Source organism: Canis lupus, chromosome 17 (assembly GCF_003254725.2).
Source record: "Canis lupus dingo isolate Sandy chromosome 17, ASM325472v2, whole genome shotgun sequence".
In the NCBI taxonomy this organism is placed as follows: Eukaryota; Metazoa; Chordata; class Mammalia; order Carnivora; family Canidae; genus Canis; species Canis lupus.
The window spans coordinates 57,265,279-57,286,869 of record NC_064259.1 but is presented as its reverse complement, the minus strand read 5'-3'; the positions used below and the strand labels follow the sequence as shown (position 1 = coordinate 57,286,869).

Sequence of the window (21,591 nt, the reverse complement as noted above, 5' to 3'; positions counted from 1 at the left end):
GGGGTTTGGCTAAGATTGCCCTTTGCCCTTAGCAAAGTTTTTTTTTTTTTTTAAGATTTTATTTATTTATTTGTGAGAGACACAGAGAGAGGTACAGACACAGGCAGAGGGAGAAGCAGGCTCCATGCAGGGAGCCTGACGAGGGACTCTATCCCCAGTCTCCAGAATCACGCCCTGGGCTGAAGGCAGCGCGCTAAACCGCTGAAAGTATGAACATTGAGGCAGTTGAGTCCGCAGAGGAAAGTCCCTTTGCCTGTTTCAAGGACTTGTCAATGTGCTGCCCCAGGCTCGTGCCTTGTCCTCAGCTAGCCCTGTGTTCCCCCATCAATGGTACATTTTAAAGCACTTCCCAAATACAAGGAATATACGTTAACATACACAGCTAGTTACTGTTGAGCAATTCTTGTGTCAGGCACTTGTAAGTGATTTCATGTCATGCTCCAAATGACATACAACGTCTATATGATTATCATCTTCATCTTGAAGAGGAGAAAACTAAGGCTTAAGTACCTGAGGGCTTCAAACACCTTGCCCAAGGCAAGCAACCTGTAGTGGCAAACTCAGAATCTGGAGCCAGCTGTGATCCTAAATCCCATGCTTTCTCCCAAAGCTCCCATTTCACCCTGACCCCAAGGAGTGTGGAAGAGGTAAGTCGGTCCCTTTGACCAGTGACATCCTCGTGACTGCCCTGCTCACTATAGGTCCCCTTGTCCTTCCTACCTTGCTTGTCTCCAGGGTCCTCCTGGCTGGTGGAAGAGGGACTGAGGCTGGTTTTGCTCCTTCCGCCATCCAGCTGCTGCTCCAGCTGCAGTCGCAGACAGTTATTCACCTGTATGCTTTGCTCCAGCTGCCCTCGCAAAGCTCGGATCTCTGCCACCAGGTGGCTCAAGTCACTGCTCAAAGGGACCTGGTGATAGGCATCCCAAGTGGAAGCTGAAAGGAGAGGAGGTGTATGGTGACATGGATCCAAGCATTTCCAAATGATGAGGGAGCAGAAGTCTAGCTGAGGAAAAAGCACAAACTGACACCCGGTAAACTACCCCCTTCTCCAATCCACATAATCCTGGATGGGATTTGTGTGACATTCCTCCATGATGCTCCAAAAAATCTTAATGGTAATGCTTTGCTAGAAGGAAAAACAACCTCAACTTGACAACTGCATGGCCTCCAAGTATGTCTTCTTTAACATATGAAAATCCTCTAGAAACCTCCCTTTTCCTAATCTCCCTCAACTCCCAAGTATTTAATCAGCAACCCCTCACAACCCTGGGGCAGCTGCTCCTGCAGAGGGGTCCTGTCCCCAGCTTTAATAAAACCAAAGACATTTTGCACCAAAGACATCTCAAGAATTCTTTCTTGGCTGTCAGCTCCAGACCTCACCTCACCCAACCTCACCTGTATTCCAGAACTACATCACAAGCATCTGTTAAAACACTCCTCTGTGATATCCCTCTCTGCTCAGGACCCCACTGTCCTCTCAGGGACCCAGGCCACACAACTGGGATGCAGCTACCACTTTTCCTGGCTCACATTGAGTTGAGATACCACACATTGGAATTTTCTTGAGGCTCATGTGACCCACATGCAGCCAGAGAGCCTTGGATCAGAGGTCAAGCCTAGTATTATTCTGCTTCCACAGGAACCCTAGACCTACAGGCCAGAGAGCAGGGTCTTCTTTTTTTTTTTTTTAATTTTTTTATTTATTTATGATAGTCACAGAGAGAGAGAGAGGCAGAGACACAGGCAGAGGGAGAAGCAGGCTCCATGCACCGGGAGCCGGACGTGGGATTCGATCCCGGGTCTCCAGGATCGCGCCCTGAGCCAAAGGCAGGCGCCAAACCGCTGCGCCACCCAGGGATCCCGAGAGCAGGGTCTTCTAAGATCGGGGGTCACCACTGGACTAGAGAAGGGCAGGGGATGAGGGAGAAGGAGAGTTGATGCCACCATGCTCAGGAGTCATGGAAGAGAAGAAGAGGAGAGTGCCAGGCCTTTGGCAGTACGTAGAAATGGGAGTCTTCACTGGAGGCCAGAAGTGCCAGCTCACTGGATGGTTCCACTTCTCCATGGTTTTGCTTTTTTTTGGAGGGGACGGGGAGGGTGCCTTCATTTGCCAAACACAGTCTGTTTCTTCATACTGGGGATGAAGACAGCTGAGAAATATTCTACAAGACCACCTCTCTTACCTGAAAGCTTGAAGCCAAATATATTGCAATGAGTAGAATTTGTTTTGTTGCTTAGAAAGGCAATAGGACCTATATACCATCTATCATAAATAGCACATGCATCTGGTTGCATCTGGGCCACAGGCCTTTGGTCGAACACATTCACATTTCTGTGATGAGCCAGATGAACAGTGTCACTGAGTGGGATAAGTAATGGCTATGAATACCCCTTTGGTCAGTTCAGATAGGTTTTGTGACCAAATGAATATATGAAAGAGATTTCACAGAATTCACAGTTCTCATGGGATTATAAAATTAAGGATTATGGAGGCTTGGTGGTAGTAGCTTTGAAATGACTCCTTAGGGATCCCTGGGTGGCGCAGCGGTTTAGCACCTGCCTTTGGCCCAGGGTGCGATCCTGGAGACCCGGGATTGAATCCCACGTCGGGCTCCCGGTGCATGGAGCCTGCTTCTCCCTCTGCCTATGTCTCTGCCTCTCTCTCTCTCTCTCTCTGTGACTATCATAAATAAATAAAAAAATTTAAAAAAAAATGAAAAAAAGAAATGACTCCTTAAATACCTGTAAGAATGGAGCAAGGCATGAAAGGCATGTAGTCAGGATGAAGTATTTTCTAGATATCAACCCCGAAGTTCCATGAAGCTCCTTCCTGTCTTTCTTTCCTACATCCAAATTCTCACAGTTTTGCTTGTTTTTCTTTAAAAAATTGCCATTCTATCCATTCCTTTGTATCTTCCCAACAGCACCTTAGATCAGCCTCTCCTGACATACATAAATAAATGCCCAATCATTGTACCCATACAGTGAGCTTCCCTGATTGGAATGTCTCCCAACTTCAGCATGTCCCACCAGTCCTATCGTTGGAGAGTTCTGTTCCTGTCAAGTACCTGTTTTGCTTGGAAAAACATATGCACTTTCCATGGCCTGCTACGTAGAATGTAAACTGTCACTGTACCTTGTAGGTCCTCTATATATTGGCATCATCTGTTCCATCAACTGACCTGACTCCTCACACTCCCTGATCCAACGCTCCCATGAGTGCACACTAGCTATTGCTCAGCCTGCAGTGTCCCTGACACTTCTTCAAGTTCTGGTTCACCTTCTCATCAGCCCATTAGGAAATCCAATCAGGTTTTATGAAAATTCAAATTTGGCTGGATATTGAAAATTCTATATTGCTTAAAGAATTTTTAAACATAGAATGAAAAAAAAATTAGAACTGAAAGGCTTCGAGAGCCAACATCCCATCCAAAGCAAGAGATGCTTTTATGGGATTCCTGACAAGTCATCCCTTTCTATTCAAAGGGAGCTTGGATTGGAAGCTTATTCCTTCACAAACTAGCAATTTCATCACTTGAAGGCTCTAGTGATAAGGAAGGCATAATTAAGTAAGTCAAAATTCCACTGTCCTTCACTCAGCCTTTGACTGGTGTTCAGCCATCTGAAGGGACACCAAACACATCATCTCTTTTTCACCTGATAGTTCTTCAAATATTTATTTATTTATTTATTTATTTATTTATTTATTTATTTTTAGTTCTTCAAATATTTAAAGCCAGTTCTTATCTCCTTGTGATCTTTTCCAGGCCAAAAATTAGTTTCTTCAATCAGTTTGAGATTTCAGGTCCCTCAGCATGGTGACCCCTGTCATCACTCTGTTCCCTGGTTTGTCAATGTCCCTTTTACAAGATGGCGCCCCAAAATCTAACAATATTTCCATATTTCCGACATAGTCTTTCCATATGGACACCACTCTTACCCTACCGTGGTCTCAGTTTGGGTTGGCTTTTGTAGCAAACCTTGACCTACAAGTTCCTTGTTGCAGCGAGTTTCTAACTCCTCAACCTCAAGCCCACAGATGGCTAAAGAGTCAGGCCTCATCATCCTGTACTTCTACCACTGATATTTTTAATCAAGCTCAGGTGTTTTGTTTTGTTTTTTTTAATCTTTTCTAAATTTCATCATATTGATGTCAGTCCTCTGTTCCAGCCTGGTTGGAGTCATTAACTTGATGTTTAGAATACCTTCCCCCATTTGAAGAACAATGGGGAAAAAGAAGGTGATTCTCAAATGTTAGATCAGTATTTTAGCATGTGGCAAAAGTCCTCAATAAAACAGTTTAAAATTTAAATCCAGGCTTGAAATTTAGATTCTATTAGAAGTATTTCTGTAAATATTGTTTTGGATCCTTTCATTTTCTCCGTGGGGAATGGGTCAGGGTGGGAGCAGGTTGCCTGTTATCCTGGTTGCATGGATGGTCAATATGTATTACTCACAATATTAAAGACTTTCTCACATGATGGTGTCATCAGGACAGTTTTTTTAATTAAAAAAAAATCACTGTATAATCTGGGCTTTGATCATTTCTCTGGCCATCTAGGTAGATAGAGTTGGACTCTTCTGGCCTACTTATAAAGATTTCTCAGTTGGACCTTGCTCATGTCAGCAACCTCTGGGCTTTGGGCATAAGAGACTCCTTCTCTTCTTATTGGGAAGCCCAGACCTGGCTGGGATTTTCTAGGCAGTACTCTGTAGCTTTCCAGAGCTCTACAACTCCCAGGGTAAGGACCTCATGGGGATCCCAAGCAAGGGGCAGTGAGCTCACAGGGCAGGGGAAACACTTACCTTTCAGACCCTTCTTGGAACTGCCATAAAGCGCCTCATAGATCTGTAGCTCTGACTGGAGGGACTGGAAGAGCTGCTGTTTCTCTTCACACTGTTGCTGCAGTAGGGCCAGCTTACGCTGCAGCCTGCAGGGAAGAGGCAAGGGCCTGCTGAACTGCCAGGGCCGCTGGCCACTCCAAGGGCAACCAGCCATCCAGCCAGCCTCTGCACCACAGTGTTTTTGCCCTAGACATCAGCCCCGGGGTCATGAAGACCATTACTTTTATTTTACAGATGTGGAAGCAGAGGCTCTGAGAGGTTGCAGTAACTTTGCTTGAAGTCATGCCATTAGCTACATTCACTGGGAGCAGACACACAAGCTCCATATTCTTGCTGTGCCTGTGGTGCTCTTCTCACCGTGACAGGAAGTCACAGGGTTTATGCCCAGGATGCGTATGACGGCTAGTGTGGATGCTTCCTACATTATGCTAAGACTAATATCCTTAAACCAACTGGAAGGATGAGTACATTTTTTCTCTAGAATTGATATGCTGAAAATTTTTTTTAAAGATTTATTTATTTATTTGAGAGAGTGAGAGCATGAAGTGCTGCAAGCAGTAGGAGGGGCAGAGGAGGAGGGAAAGGAAGAGGGAATTCCAAGCAAACTCTGAGCTGAGCACTGAGCCCAACACAGGGCTCATTCTCAGGACTCCGAGATCATGACCGGAGCCAAAATCGAGAGCCAGGTGCTTAATCGACCGAGCCACCCAGGTGCCCGGGATATGCTGAAACCTTCTAAAATAGGGTCTTACTCTCCCAACTTTGGAGTGAAAAAGGCATCCCCAGAGAAGTCCTTCTCTCTCCTCAAAGTCATCCATAATTCAGGAATAGCAGGTGGGAAACTGAGGGTCCTGAAAGGCACCAATACCAGTCTTGCCATTCTCCGCTCTTCTAAATCTGAAAACAGGGCTACCTTCCTTCTCGCTGGGCTCCATCTTACCTAGAGTCTTTCTCCTGGAGGGACAGGCGCTCCTCCTGGAAGTGCAAGATCTCCTGCTGCTTCTCCTTCAAGTCTTCCAAAAGCTGCTGCCGTTCCTCCTTTTGGTGCTCTAGCTCCATTTCCAGCTCTTGAAGGCGGGATTGAGAGGACAGTAGAGCCTCCCTCAGGCATTCTGTCTCCTGGGAGCGCTCTGGTGAGCAGAACAAAGGTGTATTTACAGTGTGGGGCCAGAGGTGATCAGGACTAGCCCAAGCTCCTCCATCCTGACACAGGCAACAGGGAAACCAGCGCTTGCCGCAGCTGCTGCGGGAGGCAGAAGGCATCAGCTGACTACATCCACACACCTGGGGGAAGGTGCAGCCTCATCTTTGCACTGCCTCTGATCCTCTGATTTAATAAGGTCTACCCTGCTTTGAGAGAAAACACTCTGGTTTCTAACGCTCGCTATTTTCTAAGCTCATGCACCCTCTGTGATATAACCTGTTCTTGAATTTTGCCAAAGATCAACATCAAGATGTCTCATCTACGGGTTTTTAGAATATTTTACATTTGTCAATTTGACAACAGGGAAGTCTGTTCTTTTCTGGCCCTGTGGCATCTAAATGATCTCCATGGTTTCTCAGAGACATTGACAGGGACTCTGAGAATCAAACTGCAGGTGCTGTCAGTCCTTCGGGGGGTAGGGGCAGGGGGAGTCCCGGGACCTGGCCGACTATGCTTGTTTACATCTGGGTATTTTCTCCCCAGTGAGGTCTGTGCTAGCCTGTCCTGGCATGCAATGGTGGTTTCACAGCTGTGCCTTCTCTCTTATCTTTGAAGTCATGTTACTTCCCCATCAGTGACTTTTCCCCTCACACCTTCCTGCTCTGAAGAGGCAAATTTCAAAATAGACACTTGATGTCTCTTCCCATTCCACAAGCATTCTTTCATTCTGAGCTTAATGCTTTAGGAAACTATTAGTCTTTCATGGCTTTTTAATAAACATTTGAAGATAAATATAATTTGTTGTTGAGAATATATTGATTTGACCAAGTCAATTGACACTAAGCTCAGCTACCCCACAGGTCACAGAGAAATGATGTCCTCTCCCCTTTGGATTCCCATCGGAGAGTGTTGGGAAAGTTCTGGAGGACATTCTGCTGACACCTCCAAATTCAGAGTCCTGAGAGTTCTGAGCAGAGAGGAGCCTGGAAGGAGCATGTGAGAAGAGGTAGTGAGGAGACAGGGATGAAAGATCAGTGCCGGGAGAGACACTGGAAGCTGTAGTAAATTCTGGACAGGTAGAGCAGACACTTAACCAGTATCCAGTTTCATAACTAATGACTGAATATCTGAATATCTAGGGTTGCATGAAGGTGGTGGATTTCCTAGAGCTATTTGTTCCTGGAGCCTCAGAATGTGAGGGCCCTAACCTCTCAGAGAGAAGTCCCTTCTAGACTGAGAATAGCCCGGAGATTTTGGGTTAGCAGATTAGGTGTTGATTCCATCATCCTCTTGGGGCTTCTCCAAGTGGTGACTGGTATGATCAGGAGGACGGGGAACAGGAATGAGCACAGTTTCTTCTGGCTTTTACCACCCACCTCTAGAAACATGACTCAGCTGAGCCTGAAGGCTCCGGTTTTCTTCCTTAAGGACTCTGTTCTCATTGTAGAGCTGAGGTGTGGGTTCCAGGCCAGGACTGTAGAAATTAGAGGTGGATCCTGTCCCAGAAAGTACAAACAGACAAGTTACACATTTGGGTAACAGATGCTTTCAGAAGTTACCCATCTTGTACCTCCAGAAATACTATTTCAACCTAGCAGAAATGCTTGGGTACTTGAGGCCTGGACCCAAACCCCAGTGGGCTGAATGCCTGGTTTCTGTGTGCCTCCTCCAGTGGGTTCTGTGCGGGCACTACAACATGCCCTAGCTGCACCTGGGGCTCCTGCCCCGCAATAGTTGCTGCTCTGCTGTGGGCCGGACCAGGTTGTATAGAAGGAATGACCTCCAAGTGACAGCAGCTTGAGAAGAGACTGTGAGGAGAAAGGCCACCTCAGTAAGTGGCTGGGGGAGGGTCCTGGCTGGCCTGGCTCTACCATTTGCCAATCCCATGACAAGGCACAGAGAGGTCAGCAGGCAGTTGCATGAGCAGATTAAGGACGGGATGAGAAGTCAGACACTCTGTGGACATACCTTGTTAGTTCTGCCATGAGGAAAGTTCCCTCTTAGCTCCAGTCTATCTACAAAGCGAGGATAAGAATATCTGCCCCACCTGACTTGCTGGACAGTTTGGAAGGAGCAAGTAGAGTAAAGCCTAACATGACGCTTTGAAAAGCGTGAAGCTCAGCCCTCCCTTCAGAAGTCCCCCAATCATGCCCAGACATGGGTGGTTCTGGGCCTCTCCTACCATTGCCACGTGCTGTGCAGCTGAGCCGGTGTTCCAGCTGTTCCCGCAGGCGATCATTGATGCAGATGGACTCCTCTAGGCGCTGGCGCAGGTTCCGGATTTCACCAAGATGTTCTTCTAGCAGGTCAGCCCCTGCAGCCATCCCACCAGGAGAGGAAAGAGGTGGGAGATGGAGAATCCTGGTCACTGGCGGGGCCTGGCCAGTGGCCCCTCAGCAGGATTCCTAAGCATTTCTGCATCTTTCCACCAACCGCCTTTTCTCACATGGGCACTCAGGAACTCAGTGACTTTGCTTAAAGAGTAAACTGGTTTTCTAACCCAGGACAGCCTGGCACTAAGCATGCCTCCCACAGGGCTTCTCCTACACACAGAAAATCTGAGGGAGTTTTAAAGATTTGTTTATTTTTTAATTTGAGAGAGCGAGCGAGCATGAGCAGTGGAGGAAAGGCAGAGGGAGAAGTAGACTCCCTGCTGAGCAGGGAGCCCAATGTGGGGCTTAATCTCCGGATTCCTGAGATCATGACCTGAGCCAAAGGCAGACACTTCATCCACTGAGACAGCTGGGTGCCCCAAAGCATGAGGGAGTTTTAAGTGTAAGTGTAGAGTGACCAGTATAAGTGGGGAATATAAGGAAGTTCCATGTGGTTTAGAAAAATAACTGAAGTATCTGAAAAGGTGTGGTGACCTCCTGAGTATGACTTTCTCACCTGAGTGCAGTGGGGAAGACCTCACTCTATCCTGATACCATTCCTCTCACTGATACTTGACTGAACACTTTTTTTTAAAGATATTTTTTATTTATTCATTCATGAGAGAGAGAGAGACATAGGCAGAGGGAGAAGCAGGCTCCCTGCATTGAGGACCCAGGACCACCACCTGAGCCAAAGGCAGACACTCCACCACTGAGACAACCAGGTGCCTCTGAGCACTTCTTAACAAGGCATTAAGCCCTTCCTCCAGCCTTAGAGAGAAGGCGTAAGGTAAACAGACATGTATATAAACTTCTTCTGTGTAGTGAATGACATGAATGTGAGAGCACAAGGTACGTCCCTGACTTTTCCAGGCCTCTAAATAGTACTGACACCCTGGGCAGGGAGGCTGCAGGGAGGCATGTAGAAAGATCCAGCACTGATCAGGCCCTTTCATTTTACCCCTACTTGGTGAGTCAGGGACTAGAGAAATGAAAAATGCCCCTGCCCATGTAGCAGAGGGGTAGACTTTAAGTGAGATTTCATCTCACAGGCCGACCCTCTCAGCTTCATGTTTTACCTGTGGGTTTGGAGTTAAGCTGACACACAGAGGATCCTGAGGATAAGTCGCCTGATACACTCCCCTTCTGAGGCCTCATCACATCCCACTGGCTGCCGCTACCCAGGTAGCCAGGCTCCAGGATTCTGCCCAATTCTGTGCTGCCAGTTGGAGGAGAGTGGGGCTGGGCAGGGTTGAGATATTGGGAAGAGTTGGCTTCTAAATGGTTGCTTGGCAATGCAGCTGTGGAAGCAGGATGGACGGTGCTGACACCTGGGCAGAAAGAAATGTGAGTGAGGAAGAGAATATTGGAAGGGAAGGACCAGCAAGGAAGTGTGGGATTGTTGAGAATGGACAGCAATGAGGACACGTGCAATGGCGGAGATCCCAGTCCATTCCAGAATACCAGTTAGATGAAGAGCATAACCTAGAGGCCATAACTTTCACCCTATGTATTTTCTTGCATGAGACATCAAGAGGTAGAGGATGGATAAAGTATCTGAAAGTCACCAGTGTACACAAAGGAAAAGTCCAGTAGCTCCGTTCCTGGCTTCTATTATAATTCCTCATGATAGAGTCCAGGAAAGTTTCAGAAGGAAAACTCATTCCCAAAGTCAGGGGATACAGCACATTCCTATTCACAGATGTGCTTAATGCTAGCATCCATGGAGGGATGTAGGACCTTTCATTTAACATAGGCTGATGCTTCCGTAGATCTTAGGAAATCATGGGCCTTCATCTGAGCCAAATCATCTTTGCTTCTATGTAAAAAGAAGTCCAGCCTGCAGAAGAGACAGGTGGACAGGGCTTAGTTTAGGATATTCATATTCAGAAGATGCTTTCTTTCAGGGGTTATCAGTATGGGCAGCAGAGTAAACAGGTAGCTCAACCTAAGCAAAGAGGAAGAGGTCATCATCCCCGCCAACCAAGCCAAACTCCTCTGAAGGGATAATGCAACTGGCACTTGTCAATTTTTATCTCCATTTATAACTGGTTCTCAAATTTGGCTGCATATTAGAGTCACCTTGGAAAATGTAAACAAATAAATACTGATGCCTGGACCTCCCAGAGATTTTGCCTTAACTGGTGTGAGGGTACAACTTGGGTACTGGATGTTTTAAAATCATCCCAGGTGATTTTAATAGACAGCAAAGTTTGAGAAGTACTGCCAGGGGTCTCTCCTTCCCCAATTTGGAAAATACTAGGTGTTTATTAGCATCCCTGGGAATTAAAAAGGGGGATGAAAAATGTTAACATCTAATTTTTTTTTTTTTTAAGTAGGCTCTACGCCCAATGCAGGGCTTTAACTCACAACCCTAAAATAAAGACCTGAGCTGAGATCAAGGATAAAATGCTTAACTGACTGAGCCACCCAGGTGCCCTTCAGCATCTAAATTTAGGATTCAGTAAAGATACGACGATTTCCTACCTCTTTCACACTCCCTTCCACCCTAGCTCAACATAAGGCAAAGGGGGGAAAATCAGGGATTGTCAACAGCTTACTTTTTAACCAAGGTCTTAGAAAGTTCCAAGTCTATCAGTAACAGTGATCAGTATTTTCATGTTCCAGTTTGCCGTAGCCACACAATACAGAGCACATGCCCTAAACCATGCAAAGACACCAGACAAACTCTAGCACAAGGAGATTTCTGCCCCAAGGTGACCTGAGAAACCGCCATGCACCACTTTCCATGTGGAAGCCTGTTCAAAGCAAACAAGGAACACTGGTAGTCCCTCAGAGAGGGCTTTGCTTCAGAATGGACAAGACAGGGCTATAATCTTGCTCACCAAAGCTGGGACCATCCAAACTCTGTTCAATGGCTTAGATTAGACAGGACTTTAACAAATATCCACAGACCATTTTGCACAAATGTTAGCTTCTATCTTTCCTTTTGGACAAACTGACAGATATGGAAAGGTAAAGGAAAAGAAAAATAAGCTAGAGGACACTCTTGCCATTTTGATACAGGAGAAATTTGTTATCCATCAATTGATTCCAGAACCACTAAAGGAACAAGTTTTAGGTCATAGACATCAAAATCTTCTACTGATCTCTAAAGAGAAAGAGAGAAGATTGTTCAAAGGGGCTTCTAGAATTTGTTGAGCTTAGCTCAGCCATATGCTCTGAGCAGGATGGTAACAAAACCATCCTAGACAGAAAAGGTAAAATGGAAAACAGGAAACTGGAAGCAGAAGACCTGATTCAAGCCCATCTCTCCCACTTACTAGTAACCTTAAACAAGTAGCTCTACTTTCCCAAGCCTTAGTTCCCTGCTCTGGCTCCACCTATCACTCAAGTGGTGTGAGGCTCAGGTAAGACCAGGTTCCTGTTGCTGGGTAAGCCTAGATTGCCTCATCTGTGTAAAGCTGTGATAAGCAGGAGGCAGTCTTTTATTTTATTTTATTTTATTTTATTTTATTTTTTTATTTTATTTTATTTATTTTTGTTTTTAGGAGGCAGTCTTTAAGACTTCACTGCCTGCAAAAAGGAAGATGTAAAACTCTTCTAAAAATGGTCTTATTTAATTGGTTTTGGGAATCAAACTGGAACAGAGTAGGCTAGACAGCGTATTCATTTTTCAGAGATGACAAAACAAATAAACTGGGGTAAATGACAACTGGGGCTTCAGGTATATAAATTCTTGGCTGTGGTTCTAGGTCATTGGACACTGTGCATGGTGACCCTTAGCATCAATCTCTGGATCATGTGACTCTTTTTTAAAGTCACAGAATGTGATTTTAAGGTAACATCAAACTTATTTCTAGATTTTTAAAAGCATTATTAGGAGTAAATTCTTCACGTGACGGTTTTTCTTATTTTTTTTTAAGCTATAGTTGATCACCCACAAAATTTTTATGATGAGGCATCCAGCCCATACATATATCAAAGCCTTTCCAAAAAGATGACTGCACATAGTCTATAACTGATAAGCTCAATTATCTCTGGGAGTCAGAGGGCAGAATTTACAGTCAGATATCACAGCCTGTGCTTCTGGTTCTAGCCACCCAGATGTCACCTGTCCAGGGGTAGAAATGAACCTTGTACAACAGCAAGAGGGGCTTTGCCACTTCTTCTGAATCCCTCACTACTACCCTTTTTGCCCTCAACCTAATGATGTCAGGATCTGAACTTGATTAAAAAGCATTTTTCATAGCAGGAGAATATAATAGGCATGGAAAGGATTCCCCTGAAAGTGGCCATCTTTGCCTCTCAGGCAAGGTACAAAAGCTTTTTCCATGCCCTGCCAATAAACATGTCACCAAGGTGTCAGGGCTTCACTATACTTGGTGGTACCCCACACTGTCAGCAGTGGGAGAGGACCAGGTCTAGGGCCTGATGAATTGATGTGACACACACATCAGAAAGATAACAGTAAATATATTTCCAAAAAAAAGCAAGCAGAGCCATCTGTCAATCATCCACTAGTATTGTGTACACCCTATGTTGTTTTTAAAAACTCTGCCATCAAGCCAAAGCCATGCAGAGCCACACAGGGTAGGGCTGCCATGCCCAAGCACACAAACACAGCAGGAAGTGCTCACTTTCTCCCAATTGTTTCTGCAGCATCTGCAGCTCCTGCTGAGCCTCTGCCAAGGAGACCATAGGTGTCTCACAGCAGCCAAGGAGGGGAGGGCCAGTGGAGCTGAAAGGCAGGAAGCTGGGTGGAGCTGAGGGCAGTGGTGCCTGGGGAAGGCTAACCAGTGTGGATATGGAGGGAAAATGAAGGCCTAGAAACACAAAGTTGGGAAGAAAGGAGACATGTCATTAGAAAGGAAGTGGGAGAAAGGAACGGGGAAAAGATGGAGAAGATGAAATTATTTCTTGTCCAGATGCCTCCTTTGGTGGTGGCTATCATTCAGCATGGTGCTGGCTGACATGGCAAAGGACAAGCATTGCTACCCAAGAGGCTGGCTTAGCTGGCCTCTCTGCCTTCTCCCTTGCCAGGGATATCTGGCATACATATTCTAGGCTCATCTTGGAAACAATTGGTTATAGAAGGCAAAGTTGCATAACTGTCACCTGGGCAGCTATGAGATCTCATCCCAGCCATCCCAGGAACAGATTGGTCAGGATGGTTATGCCTCAGTGCTCTCAAACATCCCTGGGTGTGTATCAGTCCTTGCCCCTGTGACAGGACTCCCTGTACCTAGAACTCCTCTGAGAGCATGAGGGCTCACCCTGAGGAAGGCAGGAGCAGGCCAGGACTGTGGGAAAATATACATTCCTCATGCATGTAATTCAAGTCTCATGGAAACAAACCTCAGAATCTCAAATCAGTGTATTCATTCACCAAATGAAAAATAAAGGTCTTGGTGAAATGACTCAAACACAATAGCTTGCATGCCTGTCTGGATGTTCAAATCACTTAGGAAAAATTCTTAATATGTGCAGATTCTTCAGGCCATGATCTATGTAATCATAAACTTTGGGAGGAGGGCTTGGAAATGTGCATTTTAAAAAATCTTCACAGATGACCATGATGTAGCCCATCTAAAGACAGGTCTTTAGGGACCCTGGGATGTTCTGATGTTTGAATCTGTCTCCTTTTTCCTAAAAACAGTTTTGTAGCAGGTAGCCCATGGAGGGAGCCGAAACCAAGACTGACCTGTGGAGAATGCCTCCCGTGGAAGACAGTGCTTACATTTTAAATCACATCCCTTGCCCCAGGATGCTGACACACTATCAGAGTAGCACTGCAAAGACACCCACATTGCCAAGACACAGGCCAGGCATCCCTGGGCATCCCCTGAAGGGAGGCATTCTGATTTTAAAACCCGCGGCCTTCTGCTCTGTTTGATCCCACAACATTTATACATATGTCTAAGTGCTAGGCATATAGCTTTTTCCCATGACTTCCCTGGGCCAGCTGCTGCCTACTCTAGCCCAGAAACTTTGAGCTCAGGCTCTGAAAGAGTCAGACACATCCCCTCTTTAAGATTTCAGTGACTTGTTCTCAGGAGAGCTGGGGGCAGCAGAAGGAAAGCACTGTGCTCTCTGGGGGCACCTTACCACACTGAAGGCAGACAGCCAATTGTGGCAGGAGGTAGGAGGTGAGGACAAGGTTTGCCTTTTTCCTGCCATAATTGGTATGGGGCTGTGATTGAACCGCACACCCCCCAGCAACTAGGCTGGGGCAGATAAATAAAAACTACCCCAACTGGTTCCAGGATACTCACTACATACATATCGAGGGCTGCCAACCTGTTGGTAAATCCATGAATGATCATATAATAGGAACAGGATCTTTTCTGAGGTCACTGAAACATCCTGAGCTGCTACAGAGGCTTACAGTACAGATAAAATGGGTAATGCTTACAGGTGAGCAGCAGTGGCTTTTGTTGTGTTGTTCTTTGGCTACTGTAATCCTAGGAGAAATATTTTGCCTCTTTGCTCCCCAGGGTAAAATGAGAGAAAAGAAATGAAAATATTTTCTTTAAAATGATTCTCCAATTACTGGTCAAAATTATTATGCAGATCAAAGTCTATTATAGATTTCTGATTTTCCTAAAATATTTAAAACAAAGAAAACTCAGACACAGTTGGTGAACTATGATGATCTCTTGATTTCATCTAGGATTTAATGCATATAATTTATTGCACTCTCTCCTGACAGTGGAGACATTCATCCCTGAAGAAAAGTCAAACGGGCTGCTGAGGGAGAAGAGAAAAACCTCCCGCCATGTCAGCTGTCGCATACCTGGATGGGCCTGTCTGGCCTCTTTGGGGGGGTTCTGGGGAGCTGGCAAGCTGATGGGGTTGCTGCTGGGTTCGGCCTTAACCCCCCGAGGTACACTGGTTGCTGATGGTTTAGAAGACAGTACAGCAGAATGACTCAAATGATGGATGGAATCTACAAAACCCATGAATGAAAGAAAATGTTTGGTGGTTGACAAAGAACTAGAATCTGGCCTTATATTTAACCAGGGGTACCAAGGCAGAGTCTTGCTTTCTGGAAAAGCATCAAGCACAAGCACTGTGAACAGTGTTCATTTCCTTGCTTTCAGAAAGCTTCTTGAGTGGGGCAAGCCACCTTAGAGGTGATAGGCCCAGATCTGGAAACCATGAAAATGGTGCTTCTAAAAATACCAGGTGGGACAGACAGCATCTGTGACCCCTGACAGATAACTTGGGATACTGTTCAGGAAATGCAGCAAGCAAGATCATTGCAGGAGAGATAAGATGTCCCATTTTAAGAAGGAAGTCAGTCAGGTAGTCTGTGGTCATGAGGCAGTGGGGAAGAAAAGTTGGCCAGGATCTTCTCACTCTTCTCACTGTGGTTCACCTTGGGTCTACCAGCGTGCACATCCATTGGAGACCCAGTGACACCCTGCAGAGTCAGCAGCAGAGCAAAGATCCTGAACCACAGGGGCTTGTGCTTGGTGCTTGGTCCCAGAGCCATGTTCAGCCTGATACACACCAAGATGGATCTATAAGGCCTGGTTATGGAAGTTTCCCCTCAGCCTAGAGAAAAGTGGTACCACTCAAAGTGGAGGCTACCTGAGTGACCAGGTGGAGCCTTCTTCTCTTCATAATGTGTGTACTCGCTGGCTACATCCATGTCAGAGCAGGCTTCCAGCTCATCAGACAGGAAGGACGAGCTGCTGGGAGAGCGGTGGGAGTCTGACAATGCATGGCTGCTGGAGGGTGTGAGAGACCGAGCATCTAGCTTGGCCTGCAGGACTTCAATCACTTTCTCCTTCTCCTGCAGCTCCCTGCTGAGCCTGGTGGGGTGAAGTGGGACAACAGGTGAAGCCAAGGTCACCAGGTCAACTAGTCCTGACTAAGGCACATGGGAAAAGCCACAGAAGTCAAGGAAACCATTCCTGCAAAGAACGATCAAAATAACCTATCACTGATTAGGGGCGGAGAGTAGGCGGGGTACAGAGGGAGGGGGAGCAGTAGCTAGTCAGTGCACTGGCCACATGATGTGCTGGGGACTGGCGGAGATTGGGCTAACTCTCTAAGACACTACTGTTCTAAGTGTGGCCCCAGCAGAGCTGGAGTCCGAGAATTCTTGGTTACCAGTCTCCAAGAAGATAAGTACAGTAATTGAAGGTAAGTGGTGAGAAACATATAGCAGTTTGAAATTATCATGGACAACCAAAAGCAGGGTGTGTGGAATCATCTGGTTGATTGTCTATGTCTGTGATGGATCAGAAATACTAACCAAAAAAACCCCACTTTATTCTTCACCACTGGAATTTTAAGAAGCACCACATAGTCTAAAGCACACTTCTGAGACAAAGGGGCTTGAATTAGTGGCTACAGTGGATTTTGGCCCCATATTTTACTGCACATTATACAATTATACACAGTGACTCATTGAAAACTGGCTCCTGAGACACTGTAGCCTCCCAGGCATCTGCAAAACCCAGGCCTTTCCCCTTAGGAATTGTACTGTGGTTCTTTGATTCTTTATTCCCCCAAGGAAATTGGGCAGTTATTAAACTAGCAGCCAATTCAGCTTGGGGTAAGCTGACTTAGCAGCACAGCCTCAACTTTAAACACACAGGAGGAAAGCAGAGGATAACCTGAGGGTGCCTAGAAGCCCTGGAACCTGGTCAGTTTACTTTTGGATCAGACCGACTCTAGGTTACCAAGCCTGGAGAATAAATATGCAAATAGAAATCAAAAGAATTATAGCAAAAGAGAGTAAAGAATTAGGCTAAAAACAATAGTAAGGTGTTTCATGAATTCATTATAAGCAGCATTCTGCCCCCACCCCCCACCACCCCGATTTGTGAAGTTGTAGTCACCCTGGACCCCTTGAGTCTTGTTCCTGATTCCTTTACCAGACCCTATTTCAAATTACCTGAGGGCCAGTGGTTCAAGTCCAGCTTGATCTTTCTCACTTTTATGATCCTCTGTAAGCCAAATTCAGAAAGAAATGGTAAGAAATTAAACAGGTCCCACTTCCCACATTATAAATGCAGGAGCCTATGTGGGTACAGAACGGTGACTCCCTCTGTGTATGTCCAGGACATGTAGGAGAATTACTCTGGGAGGCTGCAGATTGTATCCTCAGAGGGGAGACCTGTAGGCTCTCCTGAGCTCACAAGGCACCTCTCCTGACCTGGTGATCAGCATCATGACATCCTCTACCCTAAACTGATGCAAAGAAGTTTATTTATTTATTTATTTATTTTTTTGATGCAAAGAAGTTTAAAAGGCACTTGCCCAGCCTCTCTCTGGAACATTCCAGCTTCTAGACCTGCCACAGACTGACTCTTAGATGTATGCTCTGTGTCGCATCACAGCATTCATGTAGAACCCACTCTTGCTCTGAGGAGATGACAAACAGCCCTGTCCCAACCTGTGCACCAGCATGTGGGATGGCTGGCCCCCAAGACCGATTGTGCTGTACTCCCCCTCAGGTACTCTCAAGAATTTTTTTCTAGGCAAAGAGCTCCATTAATAATAACCAATAATAGCCAATATTCCTAGTCCTTGCACCATGACATTCAGTGCCCAAACCATGGCCAAAGGGGAAGGTGCTTTATCCATATTGGAATTATATTCACGTATGACACCATGCAATAAACAAAGAAACAGATGCTGAAAGGCTAAGCCATTGCCCCAGGCAAGTTAATGGAAGCATCCAGGCCACCACCTGGGTCTTGCAATTCTGTCAGGCTCTTTTGCACTATGATGAGGTCCTCTAATCTCTTCTCACTTTCTCTCCCTTAGCACTGGATGGACACAGCCTACTTCCCTAAAGGTCACTTGCCACGAGTGCTCAGGTTTCTGCTGTCGCAATCATGACCTCTCCAACCCTGTGTCCTAGTCAGTCCTAATCCTGTAATGGTCCCAGGAAATGAAGTGGAAGCAGGACCTGGGTTAACCAGCTGTGGTGTAGGTGTGGTGGCCGCCTGGGCCTGAGGCTGTGGGAGTGGCTGAGAGTGTGCCAAAGCACTGTGGCCAACTTACTGGTGCTGAGTTTACTGGTGAGTCTCTCTGTCAGCTGGCTTCCCTGGGCAAGTTGCTCACGGAAGCTCTGGCCCAGGTAGTAGTCAATGTCATTGCTCCTAAGAAGGTCCTCAAAAGATTTTACTGTATCTTTTGCATGCTGGGTGAGAAGATAACAGATACCTCTCCCTTCTCGTATCTTCTGGCGTAGGTACGACAGCTCTCGGGCCTGATCCTGAATTAGGGAATCATATTTCCTAATATAGGAGACAAGAGGAAAAAGTAAGAATGAAAATGAGTGAACGTTAAATTATCGGCCTTTGGTAGAGATTTCTTTTCTTTTTTCTTTTTTTAAAGATTTTATTTATTCATGAGAGAGAGAGAGAGAGAGAGACAGAGGGGCAGAGACATAGGCAGAGGGAGAAGCAGGCTCCATGCAGGGAGCCTGATGTGGGACTCAATCCTGGGACCCTGGGATCAAACCCTGAGCTAAAGTCAGATGTTCAACCACTGAGCCACCCAGGCATCCCTGAGAGATTTCTGTGAGACCATCTCTTTTTTTTTTTTAATTTTATTTATTTATTTATTTATGATAGTCACAGAGAGAGAGAGGCAGAGACTCAGGCAGAGGGAGAAGCAGGCTCCATGCACCGGGAGCCCGATGTGGGATTCGATCCCGGGTGTGAGACCATCTCTAAGGAGCTCCCCAGGCTATATTCTGGCACAGAAACCAAAGAAGGTATTTAAGAATAAATCTTGCTCTGACACATGACTACATCAATCTAGTGTGCCACTGTTCTTACACTGTTTTATATATGTTAGTCATATGTCCAGGTGAATCCTATCCTGTGGAGGTAAATATGGTGCCAAATTTTACATTCCTTGCAGAACTAGTAGAGAGTAGATTCACAGTTGATACTCAATAAACACTAAATGTATTTATTGAGTAGATACTCAATAATAAAAATAAATTTAGTGATTAGAATCACTTAATCCTGGGATGCCTGGCTCACTCAGTCAGAAGAGCACGCATCTCTTGATCTTGGGGTCATGACTTCAAGCCCCATGCTGGGTAGAGAGATTACTTAAAGTAAATAAATACATAAACTTGAAAGAAAAATCACTAAGCCTAGATAGGATCTTTCCTGCCTTCTATTTCAAAGACCATCTATATTAGGGCAGACTGTATTTTGCAAAGATGGCCATTACACAAGTTCCTATTCCACACAGAGTTTTGTGATTTGTCTTTGCCCCTTCTTTCATCATCAGGTAGAGGCTATTCTCCACTCCTTAAATCTGGGCAAGCTCTGTGACCACTTTGACCAAGATAAGGATGGAAGTGACACTGTGCCAAGTCCAGGAGTAGCTCTTAACTGTCCTGGCAACTTCTACTTCCTATCTGTTGGAAGCCAGCTGCCATGTAGACATGGAACTACCCTGAGACCACTATACTATGAGCAGTCTACACTGGGAAGAAAACCCTAGAAGACAAGAAGCTATGAGGAGAAAGAGAGGCCAAGGAGCACCATCTCACCAGACATGTGAATGAAGAAGCTATGTCCAGCCTGAGCCACCATCTGATGGCAGCCTTATGAGACCCCCAAGCATAAGCCACACTGCTGAGCCCAGTCAATCCACATAAATTATTGTTTGAGGCCTCTAAGCTTTTGGATGGTTTGATACTCAGTGCAGATAACAAGGACCCAGATAACAAGATACCCAGATGGAAGTTTACCCAGTGTTTTTCAACACAAAGTTTCAATAACAATAATAGATATGGCAAGTAGTAGAGAGAACTTAATATATGTTAGGTAATTATTAAGTACTTGTACTAATTCATTTAAATCTAATAATCACCTTTTGAGATAGGTTCTCTTACTATCCTCATGTAATAGGTGAGCTGTACAGCTAGAAAGTGCCAGGGCTAGGATTCAAACCCAGCAGTCTGGCTCCAGTCTTACTACTACATATATATCCTATCACTTTACTAGTAGATCCCTGAGAGGAAATCCAGAGACCTGCTGATCCTGCTTCGGATCTAGGCCTAGCATTTATAAAGGTGCTCTTCTGATTACCATGATGGATTCTCTCTTCTACCTGCCTGGACTAGCCTACCTCAAACACAAACTTAGATGTCATCAATCAAATGGAGGTTCAAAGAGTACCCTACTTACCCAGGCCATGAGGCTGATCTCAGCTCCTCTGCTAGCTTCCCTTCCACTCCAGTTTTCGGGAGCTGGGCCTCCAGCTGAGACACTCTCTGGATCAGACTCTCCAGATCCTTTTTAGCCTGAAGCCCTGGGGTGCAGAAAGCCCCAGTGCCATCAGACAACCACCCCTCATCCTCGTCAGTGACACTGTGAGGTGAGGATCCCTCGAGGGTGCCAATGGCCTTCAGCTTTCTCGGTCTCTCCAGACTAGATGAATAATCACTTGTAACTGAGAGGGACCGGACCCGGCTCTTAAGATTCTGAATGATCTTGTTGGCATTCTGCAGCTGGGCCTTCAGATCTCTGATGTCCTTATGTAGGACAGAGATGTCTTCTGACTTTCCATATGCCTGGAACTCCTGCTTCCCCCGATGGCTTTCCAAGGGCTTCTTCCCTGGAGGGCTGGCCAGCAGTGAGCCCAGGTGCCCCACCATCAGGACTGTTTCCCTGAGGCTGTCAGGCTCCTCACACTCTGAGAAAAGACAAAGACAGCTTCCTGAATAAAGCTATACATGCTGCTGTAGTTGGAGGCAGCTCTGGTGCTGGGAATAAGAACTATTAGAGCAAACGTTAAAGTGGTACTTTATTCAGCCCTGAACTTTACTGCTTTACTAGTGTTCAAATATGGTATTTCTTATCCACCCAACAGCCCTGAAGGTCAGGCACAGTCATCTTCTATTGCACTGAGTGTTTTTCTTCTCTTCTCGATTTTGGTTTGGTGGATGCCCTTACAGTCAAAGTCTTTCTATAATGAAAAAAAAAGTTTAACATACAGTTGGCATACCCCCCAAAACTGGTCTTTTCATTAAAAAGTAAGTCTCAGATGATAATCTATTTCTTCTTTTAATTAACAGCAGCATGCTGAAAACTAATTGGTGACATTCCAACTCACACTCAGCCTTATGTTGGGCAAGAGTTCTGTGCCAACCTTCTTGTCACTCTCTGGTCCTGGTTCCCCTATTAGTCTACAATATCCCCTCAGCCCTACTCCTCATCAGCTGTGGAACTGGCCAACAGCTCCCAGATGTGAAGCTGACTCCAGGGAGGCCAAGTG

General features: G+C 45.8%; 1 protein-coding gene across 30 annotated transcripts in view; it reads right to left on the bottom strand.

The window, feature by feature from the left end:
* The window catches only part of LOC112664092 (phosphodiesterase 4D interacting protein), a 400,486-nt gene that overhangs the window by 187,838 nt on the left and 191,057 nt on the right, over positions 1-21,591 (bottom strand). For 22 of the 30 annotated variants that reach the window (XR_004806427.2, XM_049095446.1, XM_035700992.2 and 19 more), the window contains 12 exons: positions 20,502-21,009; positions 18,349-18,584; positions 17,234-17,285; positions 15,919-16,142; positions 15,119-15,271; positions 12,963-13,148; positions 9,441-9,692; positions 8,172-8,303; positions 7,366-7,485; positions 5,786-5,975; positions 4,807-4,931; positions 721-933 (listed from right to left, as the gene is read on the bottom strand). Coding sequence is in view for 29 of the 30 variants with exons in the window: in XM_049095446.1 (XP_048951403.1) it covers positions 721-933; positions 4,807-4,931; positions 5,786-5,975; positions 7,366-7,485; positions 8,172-8,303; positions 9,441-9,692; positions 12,963-13,148; positions 15,119-15,271; positions 15,919-16,142; positions 17,234-17,285; positions 18,349-18,584; positions 20,502-21,009 (2,391 nt within the window). In the remaining variant the exon portion in view is untranslated. The remainder of the gene's footprint in view (positions 1-720; positions 934-4,806; positions 4,932-5,785; positions 5,976-7,365; positions 7,486-8,171; positions 8,304-9,440; positions 9,693-12,962; positions 13,149-15,118; positions 15,272-15,918; positions 16,143-17,233; positions 17,286-18,348; positions 18,585-20,501; positions 21,010-21,591) is intronic. The other 8 variants (XM_049095452.1, XM_025453335.3, XM_049095454.1 and 5 more) reach the window with 2 other exon arrangements.